General features: G+C 48.8%; 5 protein-coding genes across 6 annotated transcripts in view; 2 read left to right on the forward strand and 3 right to left on the reverse strand.

Annotated features, from left to right (window-relative positions):
- LOC135400867 (gastric triacylglycerol lipase-like) overlaps positions 1-4008 on the reverse strand; it is a 32488-nt gene extending 28480 nt beyond the window's left edge. The window contains exon 1 of the mRNA XM_064632819.1: positions 3889-4008. Coding sequence (XP_064488889.1) covers positions 3889-3927 — 39 coding nt within the window. The 5' untranslated portion in view covers positions 3928-4008. The remainder of the gene's footprint in view (positions 1-3888) is intronic.
- LOC135400866 (uncharacterized) lies at positions 3684-6716 on the forward strand. Its single transcript, XM_064632818.1, has 2 exons — positions 3684-4114; positions 4566-6716. Exons 1-2 carry the CDS (start codon positions 3751-3753, stop codon positions 6533-6535), a joined length of 2334 nt encoding a protein of 777 aa, XP_064488888.1. The 5' UTR covers positions 3684-3750; the 3' UTR covers positions 6536-6716.
- A 672-nt stretch (positions 6717-7388) lies between these two features.
- LOC135399802 (uncharacterized) lies at positions 7389-14104 on the forward strand. The gene is made up of 4 exons (XM_064631541.1): positions 7389-7974; positions 9371-9701; positions 10836-11065; positions 12670-14104. The coding sequence occupies exons 1-4, from the start codon at positions 7756-7758 to the stop codon at positions 13048-13050; spliced, it is 1161 nt and encodes a 386-aa protein (XP_064487611.1). The 5' UTR covers positions 7389-7755; the 3' UTR covers positions 13051-14104.
- Positions 14105-19120: 5016 nt separating this feature from the next.
- Positions 19121-19633, reverse strand: LOC135400570 (uncharacterized). The gene has a single exon (XM_064632404.1). It carries the CDS (start codon positions 19631-19633, stop codon positions 19121-19123), a length of 513 nt encoding a protein of 170 aa, XP_064488474.1.
- Positions 19634-20916: 1283 nt separating this feature from the next.
- LOC135400868 (pecanex-like protein 1) overlaps positions 20917-24380 on the reverse strand; it is a 45006-nt gene continuing 41542 nt past the window's right edge. For both annotated transcript variants that reach the window (XM_064632821.1, XM_064632820.1), the window contains exon 38: positions 20917-21391. In XM_064632821.1, the coding sequence (XP_064488891.1) occupies positions 20964-21391 (428 nt within the window). In that variant the 3' untranslated portion in view covers positions 20917-20963. The remainder of the gene's footprint in view (positions 21392-24380) is intronic.

The raw sequence follows: 24380 nt of genomic DNA on the forward strand, positions 1-24380 counted from the left end.
ATTATTCCTTCAACAGACATCATAACTGGTTTCATTCCAATGGACTGGGGTGTTTTCTCACCGCAGCGCTTTCCCTTCATGATTGATATTTCAACCTGAAAAGAGCTCTTCCCAGGAGCACTCGAAGTGCTTTGTGACTGCTGCTTCGTAACGGGCGACTTTGTTTCCTTAATGACTTTCTGAATGGACTCCGGGCGGCTCGGCTTCTTTTCATCTTTCGCTTCTGAAGCGTTCTTAGTTGCACGGCTTTCATTTTCCTGTTTTCCTGGCGGTGGTTCACGATTTCCTGGAGGTGCGGTAACCGCTGCTGCAGTAGCGACAGTATACACTGCGTTACCCATAGAAGGTTGCTGCACCAGGTTCCCGTCGGTTAGACGACTGTGGCTGAGATAGGTTGGAGCAACGTGATTCGTTCCTTCAGTAGGGATCGTTGGACGGGGAAGCATGCGATGAGTACTGCCGTGAATCTCTTCGTTTGGTGGGATACCTGTGGTAGAATTTCTTCTTCTGCAACTTGAAGTCGAATCAAATGGCTGCTCATGTCTTTCCATGGTTGACCGTTTGGCAAAAAATCGAGAAGCGGGTGCAACGAAAACAAACGAAAATCGAGGAGCTCGCGCGTTACAGACTTGACGTCTTCTTCTTCTTCTTCTTCATCCTCGTCTTCGTTTTCTGACCCATGTCGAATGACCATTAGCCACAAAGCTTCTTCCACCACTAAGCACAGCGGCCAAATCTTCCTCTTCTTCTTCTTCGTCCCGCGGAGAATGGCCATTAGCCCCAAGGGAGATCGGCCAGGGCTATGAGGATGTCCAACGGTACTATGACTTGACGGTGACAATTTGGGTGGAGAATGTGAAGGTTGGTGGAGAATGTAATGGTTGAAGTGGTGGAGGTGCTGAAGTTCTTGTTTTGGCTCCATGGCACGTGCATGTCGTGGTTATTTGCATAATTGACATGTAGGGGCATTGTAGTATTCATTATCAGTAGACATTGTAGTAGAGTCATTGTGTAGTAGTCAGTGTAGATGCGTGGCTGTGTGTTTGGCCGTAGCTTTCTATTCCAGGTAAGTAGGAGCCCGCGGGGTTGGATACTCTAAACTGAAAGTGTGGCACGAAGTTATACTTGGGGTAAACCAAAGCAATCAGATGCCATTGTAACCTTCGGCCACCCTTTGCAGACTTATGTTGCTTTGACTCGCCTCGTGCGGGGGAGCCACCGGAATTTCTCAGCCCTAATGGGCTCCTTCGGCGTGCACGTAACACCCGGCGTGGTAACCTCTCACGAGGACATGGCGTTCTACGGCCTCTACTTCTTCCATTGGTTGCACGTGGTCTTTGACCATAGCCAACACCACTTAGGTCCAGAAGGCCAGCTTATGCCCCACCTCGTGGTTACAATGATGGCATTCCACGCCGAGAGTGGGAGGTGACCCGGGTTCGAATACTAGCATCGGCTGTGCTGTATGGGTGTTGTTTCTGGGTTTTTCTCAGACGCTTTAAGACGAATGTCGGCACAGTACCCTGTGAATTCGCTCAGGACACACGCCCCCCCCCCCACACACACACACACACCGCGATAGTCGTTACGACGCCCGCCTAAGCGTGGCCGACTACAGCGAGCAGTGCCGTCATCACCACCTACGCTTCACCTCACTCCTTTGCTCTTCGAAATGTGAAGTCGGGACGCCGTCTGTTTTAGGCAATCGCCGCAGACGCCAGGAGTATTTCAGTCTCCTTGATATCTACGCAGGAAAACTGCTATGAAGGCCGTGCAGTGGCGTCTTCTCCTCAGGTGCCGCAAACGCGTTTTCCCCGTGAAGTCGACAACGGGTTCACGCCGTCACCACGGGAAGTAGGCTACCACATAGGTTCGAAGAAGGAAACAAAGAAGGCAGGGAAAGTTAGGGTGATGACAGGCGAGCAGCTTGACACGAAAACCAGCTGTATGCTTCCCGAACCCAAGTCGACGACCTGCTTTTTTTCGGTGCCCAATTCTGTTCAATCTGTCGTAGTCAAACTCATGCGCCGAAACACGTGCCACAAACAAGTAGCGTAATAGGCCTAAGTAACATGGAGTCAATGAATCCGCCGGGGGAAGGGGAACTACAAAGCCAAGGAAGCGATCCAAGACAATGGCATCAAGAACGTGAAACTGTTCCTGGTACGCATGTCTGCGACACATAGATGTACGTGTGCTTAATTACACTGGTATGGCCCCTGCACGTGAATTAGCGAAACTAGAGTCTCGCGTGAGGCCGACATCCGAGGCTGAAAAAAGGAGACCTCTACGGGACGCTTCTTCCACGAACTGTATAAGAACGCAACACTTTCACCATGTTTCAGCAGGAAGTATATAGCTGAGTATGTGGAGTTTTCCAATGTACTATACTATACCGTATAGCACTCACGTCTGCTGCGCATTGGCAGTATGAGCGGAAGCCCCCCTGTATAGAAATGAGGCGGACAACGCGTCCACAATGGCGTTCCATGCACTTCCACCTTCAAGGTTATGTACCGATACCTGGAGACCCCGAGTGCGCTTTCCTGGAACTTCTGATGGGAAGGTGGATGTGAAGATATACGTGATGTCAGCACATAGTCCGCGTGCGTCATTTTGGTAGCACACAGTGTGTAGCGGCACATTAATGCGCTAAGTAACGCATTGAGCGAGTGTACGTCCGACAACCAGGCATATTGTGAGCCAAATGCGTTACCCGACCCATACCCATAATTGTAGCCATATTGAAAGCTTACCAACCAAAACCAGGGATACGCAGAAAACACTGGCCGGGCTATGAAGGGCCTGAAACAGCGTCGTAATCCGGGCATTCTATTCCAACGAAACAGAGAAAAATATCTGATAATTCATGTCATGCTGGAACGTTGTTCAGCGCATGAAATGTACAGACGGTATTCGTACTGAGCGACAGGTGGTTTCTAGATTGACTTCCGCTCTCACTGAATGGCTTTTTATCAGTGTCCTTATTACTATACGCGGTCCAGAGCATAACACATCCCATTGAAACGTAACAGTAAAAAATGTTTCTTGCGCGTCGAAGGCTTGTGTGTTTGTGTAGTTTATGTTTCTAGCCTGTCTCGGCTAGTTCTCGTTGTAGAACACATCGCGCGGCGTCGCCCTCCACGTCCTGGCTATGAACACCTCTTATTCCGTTGGAATCCTGAGCATTGTGGCTGCCGTGAGTTCGAAATTTCTGTAACGCGTGCTCGGTGCCTCTCCCTCCCATTGAACTTCTATCTTCACCGTGCTGGCCTCGAATCGGCACCTGCGTGCCCGCACTGCGGACAAGCCGAGACTGTCCATCACTTCTTTCTCGACTGCCCCTCCTACGCCACCATTCGTCGTCGCCTTCTCGTCCCCCCTCTTCTCTCCATCGGTGCTCAGCTCTCCCTGACATCTCTGCTATCCCTTGGAGCCTCCCATAATGGCGTTAGGGACCGCGCTTTTCTCCATAGTATCATGTCATTCATCTCCAGCTCTAACCGATTCTAACTCTTTTGAGTGGATCTAACTCTGAGTGGATCTAACTCTTTTTTAACATCCTGTTGACCGCACCTCAGTAGTCCTGGCCAATCTCCCTAGCGGATAAGCGCCATCCCGCTTGAGGAGCAACAACAACAACAACATCGTTGCACGCTGCACTGCCATGGACATGAGCAGCATTCTGCCGCGTGCACGTGTTCGTATCTAGCGGCCATAGTCCTGCGAGTTCAAAGCGAGTTCCTTTGCATGACGAAGGACGTCATGAAGGCTACCAGCACCAAAAGGTCTTCTCGGCTGCATGTACCTGGCTACGTAAGAATGCCCCCCAGCCCACCACCAGAAGATCTGGCTTACATCAAAGAACCAGAGCCAACTATTACTGACCTCGTGATTGCAGCTGAAGCTAGGAGGAGCGCAGTGCATTTATCCTTGGCAGACGACGGAAAGCTAATGCCAGTGTCTGAGCAGGGAGGATTGCCACCAGGCTGGGCTGCCGGTAGAGCAAGACACGACGAAAAGGATGATCGAATGGAATCCCTTTTCGACAGTAAAGCTACGGAACAAGTGACGGAGGTGAGGCCTACCACGGAACACACCGGCAGCGGTGCAGGTACGAGTAGCATCGTATATTATCTGCAAGAAGTCGAAGCGCTTTGACTGCAAGCTTCGGCTTGGTTTCTGCTTATGCGTTTCACTAGCTCTGTATTGAGGGTTTCAGTTGGTGAGGTTCTTACGCTGACAGGAGGGCATCACGTTCTACGTGACCTTCTGATGCTATCCCCTCAAAAGTTGCCTGCCTGCGCAATGCGATGATGGCCTGGGCCAATAACGGCGAAACAACTGTCCAGTGCTGGTATGGCGACGTTTGAGTTAACGTAGCATTATCTCGTATTGTAGTAATGAAGTATATTCTCGTTCCCATATAAGATGTGGTCCTCGTAGTTTCCTTTGTATCTTTAACTAGATCTAAATTTTTGTTTTACGTCCTGCCTAGAATGTCTATTCATTCTACCTCGGTCACCCCTTGGGTCCTTTCGTGACACAATGTTATCTTTTTGTAGGATTTCATACGGCGCCCAGTCGAGTAAGGGACAACCTACAGCACGGATCGCGCCCATCCTTTCTTGGTCACATTTCAATCCTAATTGGAGCTGTGGTAGTTTTGGTCGCATTCATCGTAATCCTGAAGGTCTCCGAGATTCCTTCTCCGAAAAGGATGATTGCCAATGCGACAGAATGGTGTTCTACTTCTAAAAGTTGCCTCTCTGCGGAAACGTTCTTGCAACGTGCAGTTAACCGTACGTTTCGCCCTTGCGAGGACTTCTACAAGCACGTCTGCAGTATGTGGATTAAGCCGGAGAAACTCCTGGATGGCTACCTCGACCAACACACTCATGCGCTCTGGTTGAAAATACTGGACCGCCTAGAAAGTGTAAGGGACAACCCTATGGATAGGACACTTCCTCAGGCCCTTGCACTTTTCTACAGAAGCTGTTATAAGTTTGTCACTGAAACACGTGACCTCCGCCGCGTTGTGGACCAAGTGACCGAAGCTCTTGAGATGAACAGCTCGCACTGGGTAGCATCAAAGAGTCTAGCAGATTTGTTTCCGGAACTTTCTCGGATGTCCCTGATAATGGGCATCCCGAGCGTAGTGGAAATATACCACATCATAGGAGCCGAAACGAGCGTTTATGTCACTGTCGGTAGGACTGTGACAGGCATCTACGAGCATCCTTTCGACGATACGCTTGAACAATACACGAAGGACGTAATGAGCATTATTTCTGACAGTCAAGTGGATAGACAAGTAGACATAGCCAGCATTGATGGCAAGTTTACGAAGATGCACGCTGAAGGAAGAGACGGCGACTTTCATCCAATGCCAACGACTCAACTACTGACAGCGCTTAGTAGCGAAGTATGGGTCTCATCTATCAGAAGTTCTTTGCGCAGCTCCAATGTTCTCTCGCAAAATATGATCTACGTAAGAGGCCTTGAAGTACTACGGTCTGCGATCAAGGAACTCGTTAACATGACTCGGAGCCAGCGGAATATGTACCTCCTCCTCATCGTCTTGTCGAACATCCTTACCCAAGACTTCAAGGCCCGCTACCTCTACCGCCGCACAGAAGAAAGAACGGAATGTCTACGGGCAACTAGCAAGTACTTCAGACCAGTTTTTTACCAGTACATTATAGATAGATTCCAACACCCCAAGACCGAAAGCGTGATCGCCGCCATGGAGGCCAACATCCGTAGACTTCTCTCGGACAGAATCGCTGCATCCCAATGGATCGCCGCTTCAAGACGAAGGCAGATCGTTAGAGCGATGAGCAGGGTCAAACTCTGGGTAGGAGAGTTCCAGAAGGAAGTGCCTCACCTGCCGGTCTACTACTACCTGACCAAAGGCTTCGTAAAGAACGCGGCTCTTTTGCTCAAGTCCAAGACCGAACTTCGAGCTCGAAGTCCGAATGACCCTCAACTACCCTTGTCTCAATGGGAGTTCACCGGGCACGTTGGGTACGTTCCAGAGTACAGGATGATAGTGGTTACAGCAGCGATCTTGGGACCGGATGCGTTTTACGTTCACTCCGCCTCTCGTTTAAACTACGCTACAGTTGGAGCCCTGCTCGCAGAGGCGCTTGTTGAAGCAGGAATGATAATGGACACCAACTACCCGTCGGGAGAAGAAAAGAAGGCGGAAGCGCTGACCTGCTATAAACACCAGGTGGGCGCAATGCTACAACGAAACGGAACAGCGAGCAGCGCGGAGATCAAAGAGCTAGTCGCTTCTATGCTCGCTTTCAAGGTGACATACGATATCAATCGTTATGGTGTCCACGCGACTAAGGAGAGAGACCAATCGTTTTTTCGGAGATTCTGCATGGTTGGTTGTGGCAGTTCGTCTGCGCGAAAGAGACTACTGCCTGGACCTGCTCGTTGTAACTTCCTTCAAGAACTTCCCGAGTTTTCAGATGCGTTCGGCTGTCCTGCGCGGCCGAATGTTACTTCATGTTTAAACCCATAGTTCAAGACCTTAACCTATTTGTTATAGTCCGCAGACGTTAATAAACGGGAAAGTCGCCACGTTTATACGACCACTTCCCCGCACCCGAAGGTCCTTGTGAGTGAGTCAGCGGTACGAGACTTGTGTGGTACTGCCCTGTAAACAATTCGAAAAGAGCACAAAATAAACTTGTTTACTACCATTCTTGGAGTCCGGCTAGCTGGGTAAAGGCCTTGTGGCCATTCGCAGTACTCTATTCTGAACTCGAGGTTACAAAAAACTGGAGATTAAAATGCACAAATACGAGTACAACAACAGACTACTTGTGTGACTGGTCACTGCGTGCATTTTTTAAATTCGAAAATTCACTTCTGCTAGCGTCCTAAGAAACAGGTGTGGGAAATAAACGGAAATTATATTTACCACAATTTAAGTCTGAACGTCTGCTAAGAACGCGTCATTTGATGCCGGTACCGCAAACCCCGAGCGCGAGGGGTTCCGTCATCTGTAGCCCCCCCTCCCCCCCCCCTCCCACAGCACCATAGAGACACTATAAAACCTGCCCAAAGCTAACTTAACCTAACCTGATCTAACCCGCCGTTCTCTCCGTGCCCCCTGGAGCAGTTCCACTGTTCACAGCGCAAGAGGTCGCTGACAAGTGGAACAACACGTCCCATTCTTGTGTGAGATACACCGTGAAGTTCAATAGGAGAACAGGATTCACGAGAAGTGACGTACGTGGTCTCTCCGTACGTGGTATACCTTACGTACGTGGTATAGTACCTTGCTCACGATTATGCATGTCTGCTAAAAACTTTGGACGAGACATACACGCAAGCGCAAAACTGCCGTGCGCTACCTGGGTGTGTGTTTGCGCGTCCTGTACAGCAGGTCTTATCTTTGTGGCTGATGTCTCTCATATCTTACAACGGATGAAAGAGGGCAAAATTAATCCACGCATCAACCAATGTGGCGTCGCTCATGATCATAGTTTCCACGTGAGGTATACAACCCCGACTTGCTAGTATTATTATTGTTAGGGAAAGCTGTACCAGAATTCGAATTTCCCGTTCCTGTCGGTCATATGATTGACTATACCGTTGAAGACAATACTGGATTTTCCAGTGACACTGCCATCACAAGCTATAGGCTCGCGAGTTTGATCGCGTGTTTGCGAGCAGAAGCGTGTATTGCGCCGGTGGTTTTCGAACTATTAGGAATGCAGGTCTAGCTTTTAGGGCATGGCGTCCGATGGCACCAGTGCAGCGCCACAGGCACCCGGAGAAAAGCCGTCTGACAAAGACAAGAAGCCGGAGGCACAGCAAAAAGGCCCGTCAGACGTTGCGTCACAATCGAAACAAACCCGCCAACGATCTTCCGCCAGCAAAGAAAAGGGACAGGACGATGTCCTGTCGACGACAACTGCCTGGGGCAATGTCCAGGAACACTCTACTGTTCAGGTAGGCTTCCTTAGCAAAATTTTGTAAGAAGCGCGGTGGCAAGCCGGCTGCTGTAAACTTCTTCAGCCATGGAAGCATGCGTGCAACAGAAAGCACTAGGACGAAACGAAGTGAGCAGTACATGCTCAAAACAAAACAAATTCGGCTCCGTTTCTGGTCATGATGCCAAACTCCTTTAAATGCGTAAGCTTAAAGGGAACATGACCCGACGTCCCGATTTAGGCGGGACAGGCCCCGCCTCTGCGGTCGTGGTTCCGCTGTCCCACTAGCTTGCTTGTGGACGGTATTTTGTCCCACTTTTGGCTGAAATAATCCCTGAATAAAAAAAAAAAGAGAGAAGTTGCGAAACAAGGGCTTTCTACTTTCACGTTGCCCTCTTTCGAGTTCCGGCTCACATGTTTCCACGATATAGCCAATGGAATATTATGATGTGTTAGCCATTCCTTTGACATTACTTCGTGGAAAGGAAGGCTAGCCTGAGCACGCTTTGCTCATCGAGCTGCCTTGGTGGGAGTTGAATGATCTCGTTATAATGATCAATCATCGCGACGCTGACGATAATGACGGGATGGAAGGGCAAGTTCAGCATGTTCGGGGCGAGATTTTCTTTTCATATCCGTAGAATTATGAGGACGCAGTAAACAGAATACTTTCTGGTCAAAGTATTTGCGCTTGGCAGTACGAAAACTGTAACAACAGTTGACCTCCACGTCTCAAATGAAATACAAGACAGAATACAATCTGGACAACAACTCGTGCGCGAGTCTCAGGCACGGGTTGTTGTCCAGATTATAATCTGTCTTGTATTTCGTTTGAGACGTGAAGGTTAACCGTTATTACAGTTCGCACACCATTTATATCGCCCTCACTAGTGTTCAGCTAAGTCAGCAAAGTGCATTGAATGTCCCGCCTTGGGGTCGGAGGCATATAGCCCCATTGTTCAAGGGTCATTTACAGGGCGAGCAGACAAAATTTCACAAATGGGTACGATGTCAGCTATCACGGTGTGGTATCACTGTCACGTGGCCCTATAAAGCTACACGGACGGACCCACACGGTGAATGGTGATGTAAAGTAACTATACTCTGAGCTTATAACATACAAACTAGCAATCACAACACAAGCCTCAGCTGCCATATTTCGACTTACACGGTAGCTAGCCTCGTTTGGGAACCGAAATCAAATAAATTTAGCAGTATATACAAATATGGACGACGCTTCAACGAAGCTGCTTGGTTCTGTTTGAGTTACGTATGTCACCCGCGTGAGATCGGCAAACGTGACATGCTGATGTCGTGGGCCTCATGTCGTGTGGCCCACTTAGGGGCCAGAGGTGGTTCAGTGTCTGATGGCAAATTAGTACAGAGTCGCAATAGCATTCACAATGTTCCTGCAGGCGACAGTTATGGCAGCCAGCGGGAGCACGCTGTGGACATTCTTGGCAGTGCTTGGCAAGACTCAGCAGAAGGGAGTGCATACCGCCAAGTTACTATTCTTCGTATCAGTTGGCATTTTCGTCGGCGTCCTCACATGCATGGCAGGAGTGCAACGTCCGCGCAGTCCTCCAAGAACAACGTTGACCCTACTTCTACGCAGTGCCATGGGCGCTGCAGCCTTATTCGCGCGGTTCCTCTCCCTTCGGCAGCTGTCACTCGTCGACTCTGCGGTCCTAACCTCTACAGCTCCGGCATTGTCTTTGTTACCGGAACTCCTGCTGGCACTCATAGGTAACGTAAAATAGGATGGTGTACCGACACTTCGTCCCTATACCTTCGTTCTATTTCCACCTACAAGCAGGGCAGCGAACGGAGTACGTTCTTGGTCTCCATGCTTTTCCACGCAAACTATATTTCTCAACCTAAACGAAGGTTTTGCAGCCATACCTCATTGAACATACATAGTTAGCTCAAGACATGCTTAGTATTAGCTACAATCTTAAATTTTATACACCTTCTTGGGTGTAATTGGATGATAACCTGATTACTTTTTTTAGTGTAAATCGACACCCTAAGATGGAAGCGCCCTCCAGGAGAGGTGCTACCATCTGGAAATTCCGAACTGCTGCCATATTCGGGCAATATACGGTCTGATACATGGGTATACGTTTGGATAAGAATATACGCTCTCAGATTTAGTGATAAATTTGAAACCTCACATAAATGGGATAATGAACTAAAACCTCAGAGAGAAAGGCAGTAGCATTTCCTTTCAAAGAGAGAACAGATACTATATACACTACTTATCTTGCGAGCGTCTGCGGATTTGAGAGACCTGCTCGCCTTCGAGTCAAAACGAATGGTGAGACGTCTAAGTTTAATTTGATTACATACCAAAAACATTGCAGTGATTAATTGCTTGGAGTATATTCTCACCATCAAGATAACGTCTCTGTTTCTTACTGATCTTGGCATCAGGGGAAATTATAAATTATTAGGGGCATCAGGGGTATTCATATTCCGCTAGAATGTTAAACATTTTGCTCAGTTACACCCTTTTTACACCAGTATAGCCACAGATACACCCTCAAAATCTGCCTCTACAACCCATCCTACAAACCCATCTTTACAATATTTTTCCCCAGAAAGATGTAACAGTGCAAAACGATTTACACCCAAATTACACCACATTTGCACTAAAAAGGGTGTTCAGAAATTAAGAGTGTATAGTTCCTATAAATTTCAGCCGCCACAGCAGGTAGTCAGACACAGAACAGTAGGATACATTTGCTACGCTACATTGCTACGCTACATTTGATACGCTCGAGCCGTATTATTTTCGTCCCACTAACTGCAACCCTGAACAAAGTTTCATTTGGAAAGCAACGTCCTCATAACTAAGACGACTATGGTGTCTTGTTGCAGGACGCAAGCGAAGTTCGTTTGTAGCACTGGCACCTCCTGCATTATTCATGACGTCGGCGCTGCTCCTAGTCCTACTGCCCTCAGGAGCACCTGAAGACCCCCTTGAAGATGAAGACAAGGCAAAGTCCGATATCTTGTCAACAAGAAGTGGTGCATTATGGGCCTTGGCATGTGCACTTCTACAGGCTGCTCAGCAGCACTTGAGTGATATCACACTCGGTATTCCGCAGGTAAGATAGAGCTCTGCACGGGCCGCATTCTTAGACCCAGGCCCGACCCGAGCCCGATCTTCCTTTGATTTGCCCGCCCGGGCCCGGCCTGATTGCTACATACCTAGCCCGGGCCCGAAGAACTCGGCCCAAGCCCGGCACGAGCCCGAGAAATGTATAGGCTACCCGGCCCGACCCAGTGTATGAGGCTGTAAAATTTGACAGTGCCTAACTAACAGAGGGGGGTAACACAGGCTCGAGCATGACCTAGGCCCAGCAATGTAGGGGCCGCAAAAAGAAAGCTGGACCGGACCGGGCTGGGCTCGGGTAAGCCTGAGCCCGTGTAGTGCTCTAAGGTAAGTTGCACACATACCGGTAGCGCGGTAGGTTGGAGGTACCGGTACTAGATGTAGCGAAGTCCGGGCTACGTACCCGGGCTCCAAATGTAAGAACGTTGTTCATGTAAGTAAGACAAATCGACTCTTATTCGAACAACATTTGCGTCAATTGATCTGCCTGCGCTGTTCAAGCAATGGTGTCAAACGACTGTTAATTCGAGGGTAGTCGGGAATGCACTTTCTAGTTCGCGCTGGCTCCCAGGACCGCCATGATTTTGCGGGCCCGTGGACGGGCATCGCTGGTATGCGGCCTAGTTTACAGCCGGAAATAATGTCACTAACTCTGAAAGACTACATTCGTTTCCTCTCTGCCGCGGCGCCACTGCTTGGCTACTTGTTGTCACATGACCGCTGTCTCCCACAGCTCGTCCTCACTCCCGCACGTTGCCGGTGAGGCGAGTCTTACATCACAATTATTTTATTTTGCCAAGGCGAAGAAAAGATTAACAAGAAAACACCGCGTGGAAAGAAAGCCAAGCACAGCAAGCAAGAACACAACAAAGGTGCAACCTTTAATTTCACAGTGGATGGAACATTATTAGCCAGCCCTTCTTGTACTTCAACGCATATGGATCTCCGTCTCAAAGTCGGCATCCCGATATGTCGCGCAAAATACTTTTATTTGTGTTTTATTTCTTGCCCGCCTTGAGTGCTCTGTTGACATTACGATAGCTTTGTCTACTGGGTATTTTGAGTTCCGTGGACGTGCGGACATTTTTCGCTGTGTGCATGGTAGCGATCCTTAACGAGGTTTTACCTCGCGATTCCTCTTCCCTGAATGCATGAAACAACCGCCAAAGGGATGTACTGCTTGCTACATACTTGTCTGGAATGGACAGCTTCCGATTTATCCGGCCTGGAACCTCCAGGATTTGCCGGATTTTTCGTTTCGACAAATAAACACGTACTGTGTAGCGTGCCGTACGCAGTCCGAAGCCGCATGGGTAGTCACAGAAGGCGTGTATTTGAAGTCTTATCTCTCTACGTGTCCACGTGGCGAAGGAGTGAGAGGAGGCATTAAGCAGATTCTTCGCTATCTATAGGTGGCATCCTCAGTATAGCTTTGGCAGTGCTTTACATACGAGCAGCGTTGGTGACTGTAGCGCGTGCCCGGAACACTGCCGAAGCTATACTGAGGACACCACTGAGGAATCTCGTCAACGTTCCTACAAGCGGGCTCTATACGGTATCAGCCTGTCACGTGATGAAGTTGTGCTTTGATTACAGGCTGTGGTGCTACTGCACACTTCATTCGCTCTTTTCCTGGGTTCGGCCATTCTGAGTGCCTGCTTTCTGGACGAGCCGGAGCAGCTGTTCACGCAGGGAGACATGGGCGCCATGGCCGTTGTCAGCCAGATCAGCTTCGCCTACGTGTACTTCGTCAGTAAAGCACGTGAGTTGGACGAAGGCGCCCTGGTGAACATGTACAAGTACTCCTTCGACGTAGTGTGTGCATGCGCCCTGGCGCCCTTATCTCTGCACGAGCTTCCCGTACTGCGAAGCTACGCTGCCGCCGTCCTCGTCATCTTCGCAGTTATCCTCGCAGAGTTACACCACCTTGTTGCAACTATGCCAGCTTTCCGCAAAAAGCTGCGTTACTTCATGTGACCATTAGAGAGCTCGTCGAAGCACGCCGGCTGTCAAAATGCTTGTCAAGTTGAACAGCATCGTGTGATTGTTTCGTGTTACTTCGTGATGCCCTGTAAGAGCGTCAACGTTTTGTTGCATGTTTTGATGCACGTTTGCGCCTCGTGCTACGACATCTGACGTAGCTCATTTAGAGAGATCAGTGAGGTTTTATAACTTTGTTTTGATTTGTAGCTTTGTGTTGTAATTTTCTTTAACCTGTCCGCGTAACCCACATCCAGAAACACGAATTTTCCAATGTGGAAGAAAACTGGCAGAAAGTGGACGGCAATTACAGTTACAATTACGAGCTCGATTGTAAATAATTCCGATGAAATTTGCCGTTATTCTGCTGACCTTTGAAGACAGTCTACAAGACTTGACCAGGTAGCAAGTTCGGCCTCAAGAGCAGTCGGATGATATGGTAGGGACGAGAGTACCATATTAACTTACTCTTCGAACCTGCCGCCCACAGTCTCCCATTTGATCAACTTTACAGTCGCTGGCATCCGATATACGGTGGTTTATCCGTGACGGCATCACTGGCCAGAAGAGCGCAATGCAAGGACGCCAGGCAACGTTTCCCCGCAACTCTGTCAGCAAACGCTTCGGACATCATGGACGCTCGGATGCTAATGAAGGGGGGCAGCGCTGAACGACTTGCTTTACTTTGGAAAGAGGGTGTGGTGATGGCGAAGGGCTACAGAATGTTTTGTGTGCAATGGGGGGCGTGCATGGTGGCAATGTCTGGAGACCATGCACTGTCACGGGAAACCGTCTCTGACTTGTGTTTTTGTTGTGAAAACTGCCGCATGTTGATGAAGGGGTATCTGTCCCGGAAGGAGTGGAGCCATGAAAACACCAATGGACATCGCCCATGCGAAACAGATCACCCTGGAGAAGCGGTGCACCATGCTCAAGGACAAGCCACGAAAGTAGTAGCAACTTAAAACGCTTATAATTTCAGAACTTTGCAAGGTATCGCAATGAGTGAGGTGGCGATTGTATAGATAACAGGTAAAGGTTTCATGAGATACTGCATGCGTCGTCGGTAATTTTGCATGGGAGGGAGTGTATGAAGTCCAATTCAGGGTACGAGTGCCGTCAGTCGCGCAGCAATCACCGCGTGTAGCACATGTGCCGTATCTACAGCAGCAAAACAAATGAGGTGACAGCGGATTTGCCTTGACGAGCTCTCACCGTGCCTTTATATAGCACAAAGAGCAATTTCAGAGAACAAATGTAAATTTCCTGGAAGTGTCGGCATATATGAGACCAAAGGAGCGGATTCCAAGGTAAGTAAAGAAGGTGCCACTCGTTTTTTTTTTTTTTTTTTCGCTACAAATGGCAAAAAAGGCAAGCCTCTTCGTGGTCTTTTTTCGTTTTGCGCTAATATCAAACCGCAGTTTCTTCTGATTGTCCATGCTTAACGGCGTGCAGCTTTTATTGTCAATTAGCATCAATGTGAACGAACTAGACAACCTTCATGGTAGGCTGTCACCGAAAGGAATAATTTATTTCTCGCGCCGGCCGTGGCTCGGAACCGTCGCATAGCGGATGACGATGACTGCAGAGCCGCTACAGCTGCTGCACCCCCCCCCCCCCCCCTTCTAGCGAGTAGGCAAGAGTGAGAATGGACGCTGCCCAGGACCGGAGCCCAGTGGATGGAACGACGAGGTGGAGACTGTGTCGACGATCCTGGTGGAGGGCGCACGGGAGGCACAGAGGTAGGGGGGACTCGCTAGTGTCTCAAGAGGGGAAGAGGAAGGGAGTCTATGTAAGCGGGCTTGAGACGAATAAAGCAGACTTGGTCTTGCCTGCCGTTGGGGGATATTGTGAATAACTTTGGGGAGCGGCTGCGGACTATGTGGGCACCGGTGTAGGGTGGCTGAAGAGGTTTGCGCACTCCATCAACAGGGACGAAAACGTGTGCACAAGTCTGAAGATCTTGACTGACGTAGATGGGACTGCGGGATGGGACTGGCCGGATGGTGTCTAAAACTGCACGAGGCGGCTAACGTAGTCACATGGGTAGGAGATGTTAAGGTCCGTTGCCGGAGTGAGCAATGCAATGAGTAAACAAAAGTCGTACCAAAGACAAGCTCCGAGGCAGTGCATTTCAGGTCGGGCTTGTAGACGGAGCGGAGGCCGAGAAGAATTATGGATAGGGCCTCAACTCAGGCGGATGGGTTGCCGTGAGCTTTAATCGCTGTCTTCAGATGCCGGTGAAAGCGCTCGACGAGCCCGTTGGACGCCGGGTGATAAGCTGTAGTGCGTATTCGTCGGCAGCCGAGGACAGCGGTTGGGGACGCGAAGAGGGACGACTCGAACTGGCGGCCTTTGCCAGTTGTGATGGTGGAGGCCACGCCAAAACGGAAAACCCAGGCGGACATGAATGTGGTGGCAACGGTGGGAGCGGTGATATCGGGCATCGGTGTGGCTTCGGGCCAGCGGTATGACGGTGATAGATAGCGGTGGCCTTGAGAGGGTGGCAGTGGGCCGACCATGTCGAGGTGAATTTTGTCAAACCGCACGTCGGGAGGAAGGAACGTACCGATGGGTATGTGCGTATGCCGATGAATCTTAGCCCGCTGGCAATGCTGACAGCAGCGGATTTGACTTGCGCTTTCATACGAGGCCAGACGTAACGTGATGAAATGAGTTTTTGGGTTGCGTGGATGCCTGGGTGAGCAAGGGTATGCAACGCGTCAAAAACATGACGGATGTCGGGTCACACACATGGGATGTGGGGGATGTCGGTGGTAAATTCGGAAATGAATGCGAGATGGCGAATCTCTCAGGGCGTATAGTGGCTTCCGGATGACATGAGCGCAAAGGTCAGCGGCTTGTGGTCAGTAAAAACAGTGAAACTTTTACCCTCAATGAAATGGCGGGAGTATTTCACTGCGAGGAACACCCCAAGAAGCTCGCGTGAGAAGGTACTGTAGCGCTGTTCCCTGTCCTTGAGCTTGCGGGAAAAGAATGAAAGGGGCTGCCAGCCGGTGGAACCCTGCTGCTGTAGCACTGCTTCGACAGCCGTCAACGAAGTGTCGCCCATCAGGCTTATACAGGCGTCGTGTATGGGGCGAACAAGCATCGTCGCAGCAGAAAGTGCACACTTCGCGCTCTCGAAGGCATCCAAGGCGGACAGCGACCAGGTGAGAGGTTACAGGACGTTAACAAGGCCTCCGAGGGAAGGAGTAGAGGCACAGCCGGGATGAAGCGCCGGTAGAAGTTAATGAGCCCCAAGAACTCGTGTAGCTTTCAGGCGGAAGACTGTCGGGGAAAGTCGTTGATGGCTTAGACTTTTGAGGGCAGGGGTGTGACGCCGCTGCTGGTGGGCCAGCCCTTCAACGCCGAACTCACGCTTGGCCGCGTTGATGACCACGCCAAAGTCTGAGAGGCGAGTGAAGAGGGCGCGGCGGTGAGTGACATGCTCTTCAGGTGTCGCACTGGCAATTAGCAGGTCGTCCAAATACGGGAATACAAATGGTAGACCCCTGGTGGCCGCGTCAATAAAGCGCTGAAAGGTCTGGAGCGAATGGCAGGCGCAAGAATTCGAACAGCCCAAAGCGGGTAGTGATATCAGTCGTGGGCACATCTTCGGGGGGCCACCGGTATCTGATGGCACGGTCGCACCAAATCCATTTTCGAGAACATTGTCGCGCCGTGAAGAAAGCTGGCGAAATCTTGGATGTGTGGAATGGGGTAGCGGTTGTTATACAGGGTGACCCAGAAAACGTGTCATTGAATTATAATAAAAAAACTACGCCACCTAGAATCATGCGGTCAACGGCATTTATTCTTATTAGGTTTTTGCCACCTCCTAATGTGAATGTCATGTACTCCAAGTTTAATTATGTAAATATTTGCGAACTGAACTCGGAAATTTGCCAAGTGAAGGTCACTTTTTTACCCCACCAATATGAAGAGCGTGCCGAATTCACTCAAATTCATGATAATACACAGTGATATTCACGAGCTATCCCATCGGAAAAAATAGCCGAATATCATGCTTTTCGGAGCACCGGACCATAGCGCGCGATGACTTTTTGAGCGCAATCGCTCTCAGTGCGACGAAAAGAGGTTCCAAAGCCAGCCCACAGAGTGATAGTAGAAAAAGTAACAGTTCCTAAAATTGGGAGAGGGAAAGCATTATCCCAGCGAAAGTCGAACGCGATAAGCCGTGCCTGTTTTCTCTCTTTCTGCGATGTCGTGGAGGGCTGGGTTTCCAACCTCCTTTCGTCGGACTGACAAAGACTGCGCTGAAAAATTCATCGTGCGCTATTCTGTGCGACCTCCGTAGAGCATGATGTTCGGCTATTTTTTCCGATGCGATAGCTCCAGAATATGCCTGTCAATTATCATTAATTTGACTAAATTAGACACGCTCTTCACATTGGTGGGGTAAAAGTGACCTTTACTAGGCAAATTTCCGACTTAAGCTCGCAAAAATTTACATAATTAAACGTACATTACACGACATTCACATGAGGAGGTGGCAAAAACCCAGTAAGAACAAATGCCATTGACCGCATGACTCTAGGTGGTGTAGTTTTTTTATTATAATACAATGACACGTTTTCTGGGACACCCTGTATATGTCCAATATAGCATACATTGGTTCAGCCCCATCGGAATTATCAAGAGCGCGTGCGCTCGTTCGATGTGTTTCTTTCTTTTTTTTTTTTTTTTTTCAATGAATAAACGACGTTCGCATAGTCTTACGTCTCCATGTTGCCCTCGATGCCTACGGCGACTTAACGGCGACACCTCCTACGAACCTTACGAGCCTTCGGTTTACGCAAGTCTGCAATCCCAGATGTCTGTCGGGAGTGTCTCACAGTTTGTTCCTGGAAGCAACTGGACCTCGTGGGAAATACGCCTCGAGTTCTATTTTGAGGCTAATGAAATCACGGCTTCTGCTAAACGGCGAGCATCTCTGCTATCACGTCACGTCACTATCGTCGCACGCGCTCTTGATAATCCTGATGGGGCTGAACCAATGTATGCTATATTGGACATATATAACAGCGGTCAGGAACGATAGCTCGATTCAGGGCTCTGTAATCACCACATGGTCGCCAGTCTTCTTCGGCACCATGTGGAGAGCCGTCGACCAGCCGATACATGATGGATGGATAATGTCGAGGTCAAGCATGGGCTCGAATTCTTGGTGAGCGACTTTTGAGTTTCTCTTGTGCAAGCCTGCGGGGCCGAACACGCACTGGCGGACCACATGTCTCGATATAATGAGGCACGTCGTGCTGCACAGGTCGTTTCCAGTCCGGAGTGTTGGAAACTTTTGCAGAATGGCGGCGAACTCAGACTCCGACAGCATGCGGCGCACCGTAGAGCTCAAGGTAATCGAAATGAAGCTAACGCCTTGGACGACGAGGTTGGTGGTGGTGTCGACGAGCCTTTTTCCGGCTCATGTCAACCAGGAGACCGAAATAGGCCAGAAAATCTGCTGCAATAATGGCGTGAGGGACGTCGGCAAAAACAAAAATCCACCGGAAAACGCGCCGGAGACCAAGGGACAGTGTCACAAGCCTTTCGCCATAGGACGAGATGGAGATAGCGTTGACGGCCTGTATGAGTTTGTAAACGGACGTCTCTTCCGGTCAGCAGCGGATGCGAGGATGACACTGACTACGGCGCCGTTGTCAATTAAGAAGCGTACGCCGGTGGTGCGGCCAGTAACAAAGAAGGGACGAGGACGACTTCGGAGACCGTCAACAGCGTTTGCCCTCAATGGCTGTTGACATTTCCGTTCCCTGGGTGGGAACACGGTGTCGTGCAATTCCGGGCTCGATCGCCAAAGGTCTGATGGTACCAACAATGGCTAGGATCACCGGTCGGGTGACGGGGCGATGAGGCGCGACGTCGGCTGTGACGGCGGGGGCTGCGTGAGCGGCTGAGTTAAAGGGAAGAAGAAACGAGGCCGGACAGACGAGCGACTTCGTCCCTGAGGGATTGAAACTCCGTCGACGTAGGTGAACTGGTGGAAGAAGACTGGCGGAAATGCGGCGGTGCGATGTCTATGATCTTGTCAGCCATCTCGGCCAGGGCTGCCGGAGGTCGTAAGGATCATGCGAACCGTGCTGGGGAGACGCTGAAGAAACAGCTCGCGCAGGGTGGAATCGTCGAGCGCCGTTGCTCTCTCACTCAGAAGCTGCAGCATGCGTCGAAGACGTGATTGTTTACGATCCCCGAGGACCTCCGCTGTGAAGAGTTGACGCAGCCGTTCTTGTTCGGAAGCCGTGGTTCTTCTGGTTAACGCCGACTTAAGAGCGTCATAAGGGTTTTCGGTGGGAGGGCACGTGATGATGTCTCTAACGTCTGCCGCTTCGCTAGGCCCGAGCGCGCCGACCACATGATAGTACCTGGCTAGCTGTACAGTGACACCCCGCAAGGAAAACTGGACTTCAATGTTGACGAACCAAAGCGCCGGGTCGGCTGGGCAGAATGGTGGAATTTTCACTGAAACCGCCTGAAGGGCTGGAACAGTAAGAACGGCGGGAGGACCGGGGGAAGGAAGGCCGGGTGAGGCGTTTTGCTCCATGATCAGCTGGTACGCGGAACGTTCGCGTCACCAGTATGAAGGAAGGAACTAGACAACCTTCATGGTAGGCGATCAATGAAAGGAATTATTGATTTCTCGCGCCGGCCGTGGCTCTGCGCATGACGGTAGCGGATGACGATGGTAGATGACGATGGCTGCAGAGCCGCTATAAATGTTAATGAAAAACAACAAATCAGGAGGACGATGATAACACTTGGTCTGCTATGATCTGTTTCGTCGGCTGTCCACAACCACGCTCCTGTATTTTTGGGTGCACAGAACCCTGCAGGACCATTATTTCTGTAAACGCAGCCTACGCAGAAACTGTCACAGGGGAACTGACACAGGGGAATCTGCATCGCGGAGTCGTGCTACACCGGACACCCGTTAGACTCCCGATGCCCATTTTTCTTCTTCGTGCCCATTTTTTCTGCCTACTGACAGACAGGCCAGCGTATTGTTCACCTACGTCACACTTTTTGAGCTACACATGAAACATTTGACACCAGCATTTGTATTTGTTGAAACCGATTCTCATGACATATGACGACTGGATTGTTACATGTGAATACTACATGAGAAATCACTGGTTGAGACAGACTTGTCTCATATAACTTGACTGGCATTTCAAACAGAGCACCTGATTACACCAAACTGTGGAACCTAAATAAAGTTACACCACACAAAGTCACTATTTCCGATGCTGTTACACAGCGGAACTCTACGCTACAGCTTCAAACATTTCTCTTGCAAAGTAGGGAAGGAATAAAGGTGGGATGATACTTCCTTTCGAGTGCCTGCGTTACCATCGCCGATAACGGTGTGCACCTTAATCCCGTTGTCTTTAGTTAACTGAAATACAATAATTAAATGGCATACTGGCAGTCCTGCTGCCTGTAAGCATTTAATATATTACAATAACCAACTTAAAAACATATGATGGAAAGTAATTGTCCTGATATTTCCATCTGTTGCCATATTTCAACTTAAAAACCTATATTTAACTTTCAATACCAATAAGTATTTTTCCTTCCACCTACCTAAACTTTAGTGCAGTGGTCACATTAGTTGTAGAGATTGCATTTCACACTTCACATACCAAAGTAACGTAAGAATAGAAAAATTTGCACCGCAAATGAAGCCCTCCTCAGGAGACATTTCGCAGTACAATGACCAAAATTGTCCAAATACTTGGAAATCTTCAAAGAACAAAAAAAAAGTTCACTTGCAGTTGGTATGTACACGATGCACTTTTCAATGCAAAATAAATATCGAAATAGGGCCTCACTATTATATTATATTATATTACAACATAAATACACATCAGCATCTAAATGTTGGCTTTGTCACTTGATGTCAGCGCAGTTTCCCACACGGTACCACCTGGGTGGAGAGTGGAAATGGATGTCCTAGCACCACCGTCAACAACAAACGGGCTGGCCACCATTGCAGGCACACTCACATCTGCTAGTGAGAAGTGTTGCTGTTGTCGTAGCGGTGTCATGCTCAGGAGAGCACCAGTGCCGGACGACATTGGCACAGGCTTGTACACGAGATTTATGGCTATGTTACTCAAAGATGTCCGTGTAAAACTTGCACTGTTGTGTCCCAGACTGCTCACTGTGCTCCCATGTCCAATGCTGCTCGACGCAGATGCACGGCCTGTGCTGCGGCTAACGTGGTCGCCACCACCGCTGCTTGCGGTTTCAGTCGCAGAATGGCTGACGGAATGAGAGCCACTTGAGTGGCTACGCCGTGCTGTAACAGAGAGAGGGAGAGATTATGGGGTTTAATGGCACAAAGGCAACAAAGGCCACAGAGCGCCAAAACTACGGTGAGTATGTGAGAGATGATGATGATGTGAGAGAGTGTGTGTGGTAGTTAAAAGCTATCTACAGGTATGAGCGATGAGATGGACCAGGATAAGAGAGAGAGGAGGATGACGATAACAAGTGAGTATGGCAGTTAAAGCTATCTACAAGTGCGAGCGATCAGGTGATCCAGGATGAGATATTTACATGAGGAGTTTGGTGATATTGGATAAAAGCGGAGCAATATTTAACATCTACATCTGACTAACTAACCCACACATGGTCAAAAATTGGATGACATTATTAAATGTGCTGTAGCAGAAATTAGTGTGTAAATAGTAAACCGGAAAGGTTGATACAATGACAGGAACAATATTGTTCTTTTACAGGTTCAAGCAAAAGGTTTTCTGTTCTCTGCTTTCTTCCCAAGTGTCGATGCTACCCGTGTGTGATATGTACAGTAAAACCCTTCAATATCTGCAACAACTTTTTGCGAATCAGGTACAGGGCACAAGTTCGTGGACACTAAATTTTGTGAATTGTCAATGCTAAAATTCATGAGTTGACAGATGTATAGGGTACATAGCTGGCATGTAGTGACAAGGAACAAGGACACTTAAATCCATATAATTCCAAGGATGTCCATGTCAGGCAAGTGGTTGAGACCTCCCGAATAAACAAGCAAAGGGACAAATGTATCCGCTCTCCAACTGCTGTATTATCGAAAAAACAGAGAGATCTTATCAGCAGAGGTGTTTGGTTCAGCTGATAGTGGGCCACGTTATCTCGAAAAAAATTTCCTGTTTGCCGGGAGGGTTAAACTGTGGGTGTGTTTATCGATTCCATGTGTGTATTTCTTCTTTGCATTTGCACAGTAAAGGTTGAAAGCGTGACTCGTCCTGACTTTGTCCTTGTTCCTTGTCGCTACACGCCATTCATGAGTTAATTGGTTAACATCGTGTTAATCCCAAGATTGCTCACAGCACATTCCATATGAGCGACTATGCACATACTTGTTCTGTAAAGCAATTCAAATGGTTATCGGAAACCAGAAAATTGTGAAGCTAAAGTTTGCAGTTTGAAAATAGTTTTCAAAGTGTCAAATCTTGCAAGACATTTTTGCATGCCCCTAAAATTTGTCAAAATTGAGAGCATGCAAACAATAAGGGCTTTACGGTAAAGCCCTTCCACCCATAAACCCGTCTTTGTGTACCATTCTTGTCCTACTAGGTACTATCCTTCTTGTCTTTGTCCTAGTTCACGCTACTACAACTGCAACAACAACTTTATGTCCATTCCCATCCTCGTCGCCATGTCAGAGACGTAAGATGTGATACACTGGTTTATTCTTCGAAGCAGTAAAACCTATTGCGACCGTCCAAACGGAACACCTGAAAAGAATGTCCCCTATGTGCGCCTACCCATGCACGTACTTTGTCTCCCACATAGACCATATTGCTAACACACAATGATCTACATTGCTAATCTTGGATGTCTGCATGTTATTGAATATTTTTGGTACCTTAGACGAGACGTGTTATCTTGCACCATAGGTACGCTACCCTTACACCTCATGTGCTACTTGTTCACTGACTGAAAGTGCTTTGAGAAGGCACAATGAGTTGCATTACCAGAAGGTAAAGTGGCTCGTTTCTTTTACGTTCTTCCTCAACTTTGGGTCTCTAGATAGAACTCCTGCTAGGTTCTGCTAAGGCTTGCCTGTGATATGGCAATATTTCGAGCAGTCTCTCGCCTCTTATGTTACTGTGAGAATCTGATAAGAACCTGTACATAGATTTCGCGCGATAAACTACTGTATACCTTCCATATTACTTTGGCATTCTATTACATGAAATGTAGGACAGTCCGTACCTGTATCATTTACTCATACCTACTGGGCTTTGCATGAAGCTACAAAATGCAATGAGAGAAGTGGCATGACCCAAAGCATCATGTTTTATTTACTTTTAGCATTAGACGGGTCATGTCAAAGGAAAAATGTCGATGTCGATTTGCGGACAGATGTGCAGACGGTAGCGCTCGCCGAGCGGAGGAGGAGGTTGGCGGCATGCCAGATGTGCGGGCAAGTCTGAGCGTGTGGGTGTGTGAGAGGAAGTCTGAAGTATACAATGGAGTGCGAACCAAGTACGAGCGCTGGGCCAAGTAAGCGACAAAGGAAGACAGAATGCGATCGACGGTGATGGGCTGCCGAGACTGAACTGGAACGTAAGCAAAAGAAGGAACCAAAGAAAAGAAGCAAAAGAGGAAGGAGGAATCAAAAGGAACCGAAGAAAAGGAGCAAAAGAGAAAACAGGAAGCAAAAGAAGGAATCAAAAATAAGAAGCAAAAGAGAAAGGAGGAAGTAAAAGAAGGAACCAAAGGCTTATGCTAATGCATTTCCAAAGGATCCACCAATGGATCTTCCTTTTTTTTTTTGAATATGTACTCCATTGGTCAGGTTAGCCACCATCATTTGTCGGCACCCTTCCTGCTCTGTTGAATAAATTTCTCACACACATTGCTCAATTTCATTCTGCACACAAGAACCACTAGTCACCATTGCACTGCAATGACGACTAGTGTGGACGATGTGCAGGGCGGTAGCGGATGACGATGGTAGATGACGATGGCTGTTATGGCAGCCATGATCGGCTAACATGGCTGCAACCTCATACATGTATACTGCAACGTCAAACATGTGTACTGGGAGCAAATTACACCAAGCGTCCAGGATGTTTCCTTGTGCAGTCATTTCCATAGATGAGCAAGGGTGGTGATTGTCAGCAGTCCTGTCCTTGCTTGAATTCCATGGCCTACATCTTCACTGTGCTGTAAGATGGGGCATCGTGCCCAGGAGGCATCCCCAATGTGGTCACCATGTCCTGGTGGATGCCTTCTGGAGTTCGGCCCTTCCAAGACGAATATTCGATGACTGT

Source organism: Ornithodoros turicata, chromosome 7 (genome assembly GCF_037126465.1).
Source record: "Ornithodoros turicata isolate Travis chromosome 7, ASM3712646v1, whole genome shotgun sequence".
NCBI lineage: Eukaryota > Metazoa > Arthropoda > Arachnida > Ixodida > Argasidae > Ornithodoros > Ornithodoros turicata.